We start from the raw sequence: 13,385 nt of genomic DNA, 5'->3' as shown, positions 1-13,385 counted from the left end.
CAAATTTCCAGGCGCTCAAAGTTTTAACTTAGCACTCGGCGTGTGCTTTCGTTCTAAATTTCATTTTAATAGACAGCGTTAACTTCGTCTAAAATTCCAGAAAAAATAGCATATTTCGTATAAAGAAGATATGTTCTTAAACAAAAAATTATACATTCATTCTGTATACTTTATAAAGAAATTTGGTAGGCTCAAACATTGTTTTAAGCTGCGATGCGCCGGTATATGTCTTGAAATATGAGTATGGACTATATCATCGCCTTGGACTATATCTTATTTTTTTATCATTTACACGTTTTAATTCTAATAAGAGAACTTTCGTTACTTATACTTAAAACACATCATGTCTAAGTATTAGACATTAAATGCTATGTATCTGAATAATGTTGAACAATGATATGAGCATCTTAAATGAGTTCCGGTATTTCGAAATCCGACGTTTCTTAAATGACACAAGTGACAATTTTTACATGTAAATTACCTTATTTAATTTATCTAATTATTTTGAAATAGGATTCAGAATCCACAGTCTGATTTCAACCTTAATTAATAAAAATCAATGTTCTAGACTGCTTAATATAGTCATACCCTACATATGTAGATTTCCGGGAGATCGAAATTTGACGTTTCTATAATGAAAAAGAAACGGACAATTAAAAAAAACCCACAAAATCAGCTATAATGGTTTCAGAGATTTCCGTCTTTTTTACGTGTTTTCCGCTCGGCCCCCTGCCTTGTTTAGTTTTCCTCATACTCGGGTGCAGTTCCCGGCTTTTAACAACAACGTATCGTTGTTTTTTGTAGAATTTATGTTTCACTACAGAACATCCACTTATTAACGATTGTGTTTTGTCTTTTCACTTTAGAAATACGTGTGAATTGAGGTAGCGTACGCCGAAATCAACTAGAATGTCCGGCAAAATATTTCTGCCGTCGCCATTTGATTCCTTTGTTTGTCGGGCCTAGCATGAATTGTTCCCCCTGAAAACTGGTAGGCGTGGCTACAGGCTATCTGGCGTAAGGTCAATTACTTCAACATAAATAGTGTTTTATTAAATATTGTTGCAATATTATTCAAAACCAAAATCATCTGGTTAAAATGAATTAGCTAATTATAGTATACGAGTTCAATGAAATTACATAACGCCGGAATTTTAAAAGCAATGACAGTCTTTTGTGCATTTATGAAATTATAGAATTTAATGGAAATTATACTTGAAATAGAATAGTTAGAAGATATAAATGCTTGCAAAATACAAAATATTATTTATTTTCATCTTGTCTAAATGAATTAACAAATTATACAGTAGTACATGTATATATACATGTATTATACAAGTTCAAAGACATAATGATATTAAATTTCATAACCCTAATGTTTTAAAAATATAATCCTTGCATTTATTAAATTATATGAGTTAATGGAAATAACACCTGAGATAGAAAAGTAAGAAGAAATGAATGATTCAAAAATATAAAACAATGTTTCATTTCTTCATTTCATATCCCATCATAGTGTTGAAATTTTAAATTAACTGTATACATAACAACAAGAAACTGCATTTACCTGTAAATCGCGGCGATTCATCGCAATTCACCGCGAACCACCGGCACTTCATCGCGATGCGCCGCGACGATCATCGCGGGACACCGCAATCGATTTTATTGCATTTGGTCGCGGCGGACGCTGTTAAATGTATTGCGGAGATGCATGAAAAAACGCGCATCCCCGTGGCTCAGGAAATTGTCCGCGCTAGGGTCCAATCGCGGGGAAGCGCGGACTTTGAAAAATCCGCGAGCCAGGGACTGTACTTAGAAAATTGAAGTGTCTGTGTTCACATATTTGTTAAGTTCATTTTTTTTAAATCTATAGGAGCTATAGCTTTGTAACTGAGTTTGAACACTCGTTCATTTGATTTATGATCCATGAGAAATATGTGGCCATTAGTAAGAATACATTAACAGAAAGCAAATGGTTAGATAACCAGGAAATTCAACAGGATTCATGACATTTATTCTTCTTGTAACAGCAAAGGATCACAAAAAGACTATCTTCGGCGTATCCGTAACTACGTTTTAAGTGACACTGCCATATGTGTTTCTATTTAGTGAGTGAGTGAGTTGGGTTTTACGGCGAATCGACACAAAATGGTCATATATCGCCGAGTGTTTCTATTTAAGTTTGATTCTAAATAAAGTGGTATAAATGAATGTTTGTTTATTTATTTGTTTGTTTGATTTGATTGTCCTTTAACGTTTTCTCAGTCATAAAACGACGGGTTAAATTTGCATCAGTGAGCACATTGCTGAATATTTAGAGCTGCTTCACTGGAATTTATGCTGTAGACAGACATCATGATACCCCACCCATCCACATTAAAGCGCATCAAACGGGCAGACTACTAGTACTAGTATCAGGTCATTTAGTATGAGCAGCCACTGCGGCAAGATATATGTGAATATTGGTAGGAACAATACACGAATAGTATGTATGTTTATAATCATAATGATATTTAGACGAGTGATTATTTTGAATTCTACATTGCAGTTAAGCTACGGGTTAGACACAGTGAATTTATACGATAGTTTAAATTTTCTGAAAATGTATTTGTTATGCCGCAGTCACAGTTGAAATAACAGTAAATGATATTTCACCAAAGAAGGATGAGTTGTTTAAGGTTTTGCCGCTTTGTTTAAGGTAACTGTTTTAATTGTTGATTAGAATTTCTTTGTTTCTTCCTTTTCTTTTTAGCGTTATTTGTTGTTTTACCTCCGTAAGTTCAGTCACTTCTTTTCGTTCTATTCTAACGTATTTCAGCAAATCTTGTAAGTGGATGTAGATTTTTATGAGATATATACGATATGACTATATGAAGGGGTAATATATGACTAAACATACGTCTACACATTGCTAAATATTGATTAATAACCTTTGATTAATGATTGACAGCAATGTGTTTTAAAGACTATATTCATTCATACAAAATTAGTGCAACCGTTCCAGATACATACTTTTCTTGCTTTGAGTACCGGTAGTTTACAGTAGTTTGACTCAGAATTATATATTTATCACGCCAAGAACAACCTTTAATTTCTAGTGTTAACGATATGCATGAAATATCAAGCGTTTTGACACTTTTTCAATCGAGAAAATGAAAATATTTCAGTAGCATGTGTCTGTCTCTTTTTTTCTCCACAAGCAATATGAATTCACATACCTATGTGAGTGGCTTATTATCTTATTATAAATCCATATAATTTTACTACACACGTCAGTAATGTTTTAGTTGTAGTTTTAACACTTTATTAACTTTTTTTTGTATACTAACTTATGACTGAATAATTTAACAATACTAATTTCTATAATGATATATAGAGTAAATAAACTGAAGTCAATTTTACACTTTAGAGTTATTTAGGCTTCAAAATGTTCACACTTGAAAACGAGAAGGCCTATTACATCAGGTTTATACTGCTGCTAGTAAAGGGCGGTACTGAAGTACTGAGGAAAGTAGTCATAAAAGGACTTCAGAAACAAAATGTAAGTCTGGAGACGTTCCTGGAAGAAAACAGATCTATAATATGCAACTCGGATGGATCTCATATCAAAGACCCAACGGGATATCTTATACCCACCTTCACCACATTCAACTGACATATCAAAATGGGACATTGCTCTTTTATCATTTGTAATTCTTGAAAATTTTAAGCCAAGTTTCACTGCTAGTGATATATCATCAGTGGTAAAGCTAAGAGATATGCAAGATATTGTCTCCGCCCATCAAGCCGACACTGCTATAGATGGAAGAAAATTTACAACAATTTGGAGTGATCTGTCTCTAACTATTACAAAACTGTGTCATGCATTGAACCTGAATGATGATGAAATGGACTACTTGAATCTGGTGAGCAGTATTGCTAGCGATGGTCTTGATATGAATGAGGCAGTCAAAGAACTTGAAATGTTGAAAGACTCGGGTGAATTTCTGAAAGGCATTCAAACAAGTCTTGAGAATCTGGAATATTTAGAATCTGCGAAACAGTCGCAAACGGCGCTGGAGACGTCAGTCAGTGCTTTAAATGAAGGTTTGTTTAACATCAGTTCACATTAACTTGTTGTGTGCTTGTGTATATGATAGCTTTATATTTGTAATTTGCAACTAACTTGTCTTACAAAGTCAGCATGGACTTCTTTTATAATGAGGTGTAAAGTCATAACGTATTATTATGTACCCTGTTGAAACCCGTTTATTTGAATCTATGATGACTCGTAAATCTTTATGACAAGAATTGCAACATATTCTATTTAATATTGATGGTATATAATATAAATACTGTAGCGTAATGCTGAGGTCTTTAGATTTATCCAATTTCCTCCAAATCTATATATTGTCAAAAACATTGTCTATGTATTGTCCTATGTTTAAATGATACTTAATATTGCATTTACCACTGAAATTTGTATACAATATCTCCAACTTGATTTGATTCATCAAAAGAGGTCATGAGACCGTAGCTTATACCTCGATAATACCCCAGTCACACATACGGCGCGGATAGCTACGTCTAGCTACGGACAGAAACGTAGTAATCCGTATCGGTCCGTACCTGAGCCGTACCTCAGCGTAGTCATTCGTATTAATCCGTACCAAAACGTATTCAAAACTTATTCCAAACTTGCAAGTTTCTCCAACTTTTGAACATGCACAAAAGTTTGAGCGAACCGTAGCCATTTGAGCGTGACTTTAGTCCAACTTGGCTGAAACTTATTCATCCGTAGTTAAGCGTACTTAAACGTAGTTATCCGTACTGTTACGTACCTCTCCGTAGCCGAACGTAGTTATCCGAGGCTGCTCGTACTTATGGCGTGGTCACACTGTACACGTAGTTAATCGTAGTAAGGAATGATCGTAGTTGATCGTAGTTGATCGAACTAAGCGTAGTTACACGTAGATAATCGTAGTCAAACGTAGTAATGATCGTAGTTCGAACTTATGATTTGTCCGTAGTAAGCAAATAATTTTTCGACATGTTCAAAATCTGACTACGATTAACTACGATGTTTTGACCCTACTGTGACCGTAGTTTGAACGTAGTTGATCTTAGTTAAACGTACTTGATCGTACTTAACAGTAGTGTGTATCGTTTTTGATCGTAGTATAAGAAAAACGCATCGACAGTACGGTTCAACTACGATCAACTAGGGCTCCACTACGGCTACACTAAACTAGGGCTCCACTACGGCAAAACGCTTTTCCGTAGCTCAGCGTAGTTGATCGTAATTTGTCGCAGTTGTTCGTACTTCGATCGTAGTATATACGTAGTGTAACGTAGTAACTCGTGGTAAGACATAGTGATACCCTAGTTAACCCTACCCGATTTACTCGTAGTTGAACGTAGTTGTTCGTACTTACACGTACTTCAACGTACGACAAACTACGTTTAAAATTAACTACGACCAACTACGTGCGTGAACGTAAATGTGACCATTGCTTTAAGCATAGTTCAACGTAGTTTACCGCAGACCCGTCCGTGCGCTGGGCAAGTTGCAAGGCGCAGTAAAACGTAATTCAACGTAGTACCTCGTACCTATCCGTACTTATTTGCGTCCTGTATTGTTTTGTTTGTTTCCTGTTTCTCACCATTTTCCCCGTACTAAGACATTCTGCTCCGTAGTTATACACCCACAGACTAGTCCTTTCACACCGTACCTCAACGCACGGACATATCCGTATGTGTGACTGTAGCTTAAACTCAATGGCTTATGCCAATGGTAAATATTTATGTATAACTTTAATTCTGTAACCTTTGTGGCTAAGTGGTTACGGTCGCTGACTTTGAATTACTTGCTCCTCACCGATGTAAGTTCCAACCTAGCTCGGGGTGTTGAAAAGCCGTCCAGCTGGCTTACAAAAGGTCGTGGTTCTACCAAGGTGCCCGCCCGTGACACAGTAATACACATGTGTGATCTTCTTCCACCATCAAATGCTGGAAAAGTCGCCATATAATGCTGTCGATGTGACGTTAAACTCAACAAAAACAAACGAAAAAAAAAAATTCTATAATGATATTTCTGTTAATTCCAACCTCGCTCGGTGTGTTGAAAAAGCCGTCCAGCTGGCTTACAGAAGGTCGTGGTTCTACCAAGGTGCCCGCCCGTGACACATTAATACGCATGTGTGATCTTCCACCATCAAATGCTGGAAAAGTCGCCATATAATGCTGTCGATGTGACGTTAAACTCAACAAAAACAAACGAAAAAAAACAACAAAAAAGACAAGAGGGCCAAGATGGCCCTAGGTCCCTCACTTGAGAAACACACCATAACAGTGTAAGCTTGTTTGACCTAGTGATTTCATGGAAACAAATATTCTGGCCAATTTTCATTAAGATTGGACCAAAAATGTGGTCTCTTGAATTTAAATAAGTATTTTCTTAAATATATCCTGGTGACCTAGTTTTTGACCCAAGATGACCAATATTCAAACTATACCTAGATTTTATCAAGGCAATCATTCTGACCAAATTTCATAAAGATCAATTGAAAAATACAGTCTCTATCTCATACACAATGTTTTTATTTGATTTGACCTAGTGATCTACCTTTTGACCCCAGATGACCCATATTCAAACTCAACCTAGATTTCATCGAGGCAATCATTCTGACTAAAATTCATGAAAATCAATTGAAAAATACAGTCTCTATCGCATACACAAGATATTTCTATAATTTGACCTAGTGACCTAGTTTTTGACCTCAGATGACCCATATTCAAACTTGACCTAGATTTCATCAAGGCAATTATTCTGACAAAATTTCATGAAGATCAGTTGAAAAATACAGCCTCTATCGCATACACAAGGTTTTTCTACAATTTGGCCTAGTGATCTAGTTTTTGATCCCAGATGACCTATTTTTAAACTTGGCCTAGATTTCATCAAGATTATCATTCTGACTAAAATTCATGATGATCAATTGAAAAATACAGCCTCTATAGCATACACAAGCCAAATGTTGACGGACAGACAGACGCCGGACATCGAGCGATCACACAAACTCACCTGAGCTTCACTGGCACCAGATCAGAAAGAAAATGCCTCCGTATGTGTTATACCCTACCCCTAGGTATTCTATAAGGTTCTTATAGAATACCTAGGGGTAGGGTATAACACGTACGGAGGCATTTTCTTTCTGATCTGGTGCCAGTGCTGAGCTTATAATTCTATAATGATATTTCCGTTAAATGCGGTGCTTTTATGGTTATGGGCAAGAACAGAAGAAAACTGCCATTTCTTTTAAGAGCTCCAAATTTTATGAATAATTTATAAAAAGAAACAGATACTGGACTGAATACTTCTGATTTTAATGACCATTCATCCACAGAATGATACTTAAATGTTTACTCAGTGTATGATTGGTCTTTCCATGTACTACTAGTTAACAATGTTTACTTAGTCTTTGACACATGTTGAATAATCGGGTATACATTTTCAGAAAATATCCATGTATTACTTTCTAAAAATGTATACTCAGTCTTTGACAGTTGCACACAGTGACTGATCGGGTATTTCCCACCATACTTTCAGAAAATATCCACGTAATACAACTGAAAAACTACATGTAATACGATATTGTACTGAATTTAAAATTGTCATTACAGAGACATGTTACGCGCTGATCACGCGCTTAACACGCTTAACCTTTTAAAAGGAAGCGATATAGATTTAACTGTTTATTAAAAAGGTAATAATAATTTTAAAGCGTATGATGCTTCTTATCGGATAAGTTGGTAAAGAAATTATTGTATATATACGATATTTTCCTTTTAAAATGAAGGTTAGCAAATAGTAAAATGTAACTATATACGACGGTCTGGAGTCAAGTTACACATATACAATCCATGCAATAAACGGAAACACGCAACAATGTATTTATAAACCTAACGATTGTTTGGTTTTTATCGTTATACATATCATAGGGTCATAATGCCTTTTTTAAATGTGTCTGTCACATTCTCATGAATATAAAATGTTACTTTTTGTTAAATCATATTTTCAGTAATTGTTTTCACGTTCGAATATTTGATTAACATAGTAGGAAGTATTATCGAAATTATCGAATCCATTGACTTCATAAGCCCCTTTATGGCTCTGCCTGTATCAGTTTATGTGTAATATTGAAAGTAGTGTTTTTCTAACCATCTATGTAAATTCTCTATTTGGACTGCTGCTTTATCATGCCTTGATCCAGAAAAAAATGATTTAGGGGGATAGGGTGGGGGTGGGGGTAAGGGGCACAAATTTGGAACGAAGGCGTAATCGGCGAGGAGCATAGCGCCAGTGGAGGTCGGTACGGGAGGGGACACACCCTTGTGTTAGAGGGATCAAGGGGTATAAATTTTGAGGTACGGGAGGGAGTATCCCCCTTTTGTGTGGGGTTTTAGGAGAGACTCCCCCTGGAAATGTTTGAAATTTAGGTATGAAATGGTGGCCTCTGGTGCATTTTTAGGTCAAAATTTTCAGGTTCAGGAGGGGAAACCTCCCTCCTGTCTGGGTGTTAGAGGAGTCTTCCCCTGGAAATTTTTGAAATACAGGCATGAAGTTGTGCCCTCTGGTGCATTTTTGGGTCTAAATTTTGAGAAAATTTTATTCCTTTGCCAAAATAGTTGGGTGCGACTTTGAGGAGTATAAGTCACTCCCCCACCCTGGCCCGGCCCTGGACCGGGCCTGTTTGTCTGTTTTAAATATAAAAGTTAAAGCCTTGAGGAACTTTAAGGAGATGTAATATCATTAATGCATCGACTTCTTCATAGGTTTGGTAATAGTACAATCCAGAGCTCATAACTAGGCTTCAAACTTTATACGTGCGCTGTGCTCTACCGTAGATAAAACTCTCCGGGGAGTGTTAAGCGTAATTCACATCCGCATAAAGCTACCCAGGAGCGTTATGAGTACTCTTCTTCCGCATAAAACTTCCCAGTAGCCTTATGCGGAAGACATGCACATACTCTTCTAAGCTAGTCGAAAGACGTTACGCTTTAAGCATCCTAGCTCAGTGGTGATTAACATAATTTTGACAAACTCATGCAAGATATCAACATCATCATCGTTATCACCGTCGTCGTCGTCATCATTATTATCACATTCGTTATTGTCATTTTCTAAAACGTTTCTTTGAAAAATTGCCATGAATGTCATCCAACATCATGCCTCGTCTGGGTTGACCTTGTTAAAAAATAACCCGCCAGAGATAATTTTCAACGTGAAAAATCTATCGGAGTCAAAGGTGTTTCAATTTGAACTTGTTTCTTTTTTTCAACTTTTAAAATATGATGAGAGGGACATTTTTCGATGAAACACGATGTTATATTACAACTGTATCAGTGTCGTCCTTAACGCCACGTCTTTCAAGTCTGATTTTGACAACAAGAATCATTGTGGAATTTTTTCAAGTCAAGTCAAAAGTTTATTAAATGTAACAAAGGCCTCCGGCCCAAAATACACAACATAATATATAGTAAGTGGTTCAAATCAAATAGTTGTGATCCCACAAAATATACACACATACTCTGATTAAGTTGAGATATATATTCATAGATTCAGCACACAGTCAACTAGCAAAAATATCTTAATATAATAGTTGTATAGGCTGCTGAATATCATACTTATAAACGTTATTTAAAAGCTCCTCAAGATACAATGCTGTTTGATATAACACCTTTTCATTATCAGAGCTAAGTATGTTATAAAAACTGTATACTTCTGTCAGATGAATACCAATTTAGAAGATACTGATTACGGATCTCACTAAATTTCTCACATTGAAAAAAGACTTGATATTCACATTCAACAATACTAGTGTTACTTCTATTATAACAAAATTGACAGATACGAGATTCAAAAGGGGTATTGTTGTGCCTACCAGTTTCAACATGCAGCTTATGGCTTGAACAACGAAATTTTGACATTGCTAGCCTGTATTTAAATGGTAAATTTATTGTAAGGTAACGTTCTGTATTTAATAAAGTTGTAAAATGTTTATAATGGTGACATCGGCTTGATTCATCGATAAACTGTTTCCAGTTTTGTGTATGACAATCTATGAATCTTTGACGAAAAATACTAACGAAGGAATCAATACCTCCAACATCATGTGAAACCCAAACATAACCGAAACCATACAAAAATAACAAGTGATTGACCCGAGTAGCCCAGGTGATTCTGCCTACATTATTTAAAGATTTTAGCATATAATAACACCGTTTAGGGTATCTAGAGTTATCCCTCTGTATTAGTTTACACCAATACTTAACACAGTTTGAATAATAGGTTATACACATTGGTAGTCTGCCACATTCTCCCAGAACAATTATATTATTCGTTGAGTGTTTTACTCCAAGAAATCTTTTACAAAAATTGGTATGTATGGTTTCTATTTCTGGCGAATATTTATATCCCCAAATCTGAGATCCATAGCAGAGTACTGGTTTTACCATATCATCAAATAACTGAAACAATTGTTTAATATTAAAATATCCAAATGGCCTTTGATAGTTATACATAGCATATATGGATTTTTGTGCTTGTGACGCTAACTTTTCTTTAGCTGCTGTCCAAGATAGGGTCGGCGTAAATAAGATGCCCATATACTTATAAACTGTCGTAACGCTAACTACTTGGCTACGGAAAAACCATCTTTCATTAATTCTTAAGGGGCCACCATTTCGAAATACAATTATTTCAGTTTTACTGAGGTTAACTTCCATCCCAGTTGAATTACAACATTGTTCTATTACGTTGAGTTGTTGTTTGAACTTAAATACAGTTTCTGCACAGTTTGCAATGTCGTCTGCAAACATCAGAATAATATACCAGGTATTGAATTGTTGATAAAAATACCTGAATTGATTTTTATAAGGAGGATAACTGGTCAATGAATAAGGAAAAAATCACAGGACTACTTATGTCCCCGTGTCTTGTACCAATGTTACACGGAAAATAATCCGTTACTCTCTCCGTTGATGTCTTAACACAAGATTGTAAATTTTGATACATTTGAGCAAGGATCCTGAGAAAATTACCGTTTACACCTTTAGATTGTAAACTTTTAAATAACTTTTTATGGTTTATCTTATCAAAAGCTTTCTTGAAGTCAACATATAGGCAGTAAAAACGACCACCAGGTCTAGATAAGTATTTCTGAGCCTTGGCTTGTAAACAAAACACGTTATCAATGGCAGAATAACCACATCTAAAACCTGCTTAGGCTTCATCAATTTTTTTTATTGTTTTCAGCCCACGAATATAAACGTGAGTTCATTATATTAGAAAAGATTTTGTACATTGTGGTAGTTACAGATATATTTCTATAGTAGCTCGGATCATTAAGGGCTCCTGACTTATGTATTGGACAAATTATACTTTGACCCCAAGAAGTGTTAGACCCTTCGAAGCATTGTTCAGGTCCGTGCAGAAAAGCACTGTACCTTAATTACTGTCATTCGTCGTATCGTACCCTCGCTCATCTATTCTCATCTTTTTTATTCAATTACAAACCATACATATTTAACATAAAACTCTATGAACTGGCCATGTACCAAAACTATACAGTGAAGTGTAGTTACAGAGTAGAAGACATAGAAGAAGAAGATAATAAGGATTTGATGGTGATGATGATTATGATTATTATTAAGATGATGATGATGATGATGATGCTTTTTAATATTATTTTTCTATATATGTCTTGTTCTTATTCAAGCTGGGATTTAAACTTGTAATTTATTTCTTGACTTTATTCAAGCTTCTAGCTTTATGCGAATGGAGTATACATCCACTTCGTGTAAAGCAGCCGAGGAGCATGATTCGGATGGGAGCGGTATGCAGTACTACAGCTCCTCGGGGAACGTTATTTAGAGTGAGCGTTATACGATCCAAATATGCATGCAAGATTGTTTAAATATTTATAGTTGACATATCAAGCTAAATGAAAATATTATACAGAATAACAAATGTAAGATTCAAATCAAAAATGATAAAGAACAATCTTTTATGAGAACCATCAAATCAAGATATACCAATGAGTTGTTACATTGTTAAACAGTAAACATATATTGCAGATGATCCAGGTCATTTGACAGAAAAGATGGATCGTGTACAGCTGACAGACACAGATGAAAGTAAAGATGTTATCGATGATGACGCTACTGGTACCGCGGTAAAGGACAGCAACACATCAAACTCGGATACTGACACTGAAAGTACTAAAATGGGAGATGAAAAAGAAATAGCTGAGAATGCTGTGCCTGAATTATTGGCAATTAAAGGAAAGAAAAAGAAAAGAAAGAAAAATAAAAGGAAGCATAAAAAGGACACAGATGCTAAGCGACAAAAGCTTCAGACAGAAACAGACAAGGATATAGAGATTGTAAATAAGCAGGGGCGATGTGTGTGGGAAGACGGATTTGAACTTTCCAAGACGACAACATCAAACGCTGATAAGTCATTGAATCCAGAACAATATTCCGGTATGGTATTTGGTATGGGCAAATCAACGAAGACCCGACATTCTGAAAACCCACCCGAAATGCGTGCTACTCATCAATGTAGTCTGTTTGAAGGTAACATTAAAAATGATAAATCATTAGAAACAAAAAGTGATGATGATAAAAATAGATCCAGTAAGAATCAAGAAAAACAAGCACAAACGGGTGTTCATTCGGAAGCTCAAACACTGGACAAACTCAACAATGATGCAAAGTATACGGCAAGTCAAGCAACGGAATCTGACAAGGATGGGACTGATGTTGACGGCGACTACAAAACTAAAATGGAAACCAGAAGTAAAACGAAAACACCAGCTGAGAGACCCAATTCTAAAACACGTGGAAAAGATGTGAGTATTATTACCGTAACAAAAATGTTTGAAAATTGATACGGAATCTGAATTACATAAAGGAAAACAATAAGCGACTTCAGAAATAAAAGTTTGATATTTTAGCCGATTCAAGTTATATAACAAAACAGCTTGAACATGCTTTTTGTTTTTCCTAAATTGAAATGTAGAAAAATTAATTAAAGGTCTTAAACTGTTACTGTACTCACAGCAGGTTTAGTATTTCGTTTTAAACAATTTCTTGCCTTCTTTCTCATGTACTTCATCAAAGGAAACATTTTTAAGACTTTCCAATTTAGTCCTGTTGTTAAACACATTTTCAAAACCTACATATTTTTATCATAATTATGATTAAAGATATGAAGAATATAGCTCAATTTAAACGACTTGTAGTGGCAGTAGAAAGTTGTTGTTATTTTGTTATTATAGGTTTCATTATCTATATGAGAGATGGTACCTACCCAAGAAAATCTAAGGGGAACAACTCTGAAT

At 35.4% G+C, this 13,385-nt stretch overlaps 1 protein-coding gene across 1 annotated transcript in view; it reads left to right on the top strand.

The window, feature by feature from the left end:
• Positions 1-2,568: 2,568 nt before the first annotated feature.
• The window catches only part of LOC123552657 (E3 ubiquitin-protein ligase rnf213-alpha-like), a 129,432-nt gene continuing 118,615 nt past the window's right edge, over positions 2,569-13,385 (top strand). The window contains exons 1-3 of the mRNA XM_053540042.1: positions 2,569-2,698; positions 3,410-4,086; positions 12,118-12,893. Coding sequence (XP_053396017.1) covers positions 3,594-4,086; positions 12,118-12,893 — 1,269 coding nt within the window. The 5' untranslated portion in view covers positions 2,569-2,698; positions 3,410-3,593. The remainder of the gene's footprint in view (positions 2,699-3,409; positions 4,087-12,117; positions 12,894-13,385) is intronic.

Source organism: Mercenaria mercenaria, chromosome 4 (genome assembly GCF_021730395.1).
Source record: "Mercenaria mercenaria strain notata chromosome 4, MADL_Memer_1, whole genome shotgun sequence".
In the NCBI taxonomy this organism is placed as follows: domain Eukaryota; kingdom Metazoa; phylum Mollusca; class Bivalvia; order Venerida; family Veneridae; genus Mercenaria; species Mercenaria mercenaria.
The sequence above is the reverse complement of the archived record's forward strand: the minus strand, read 5'-3'. Positions and strand labels throughout refer to the sequence as shown.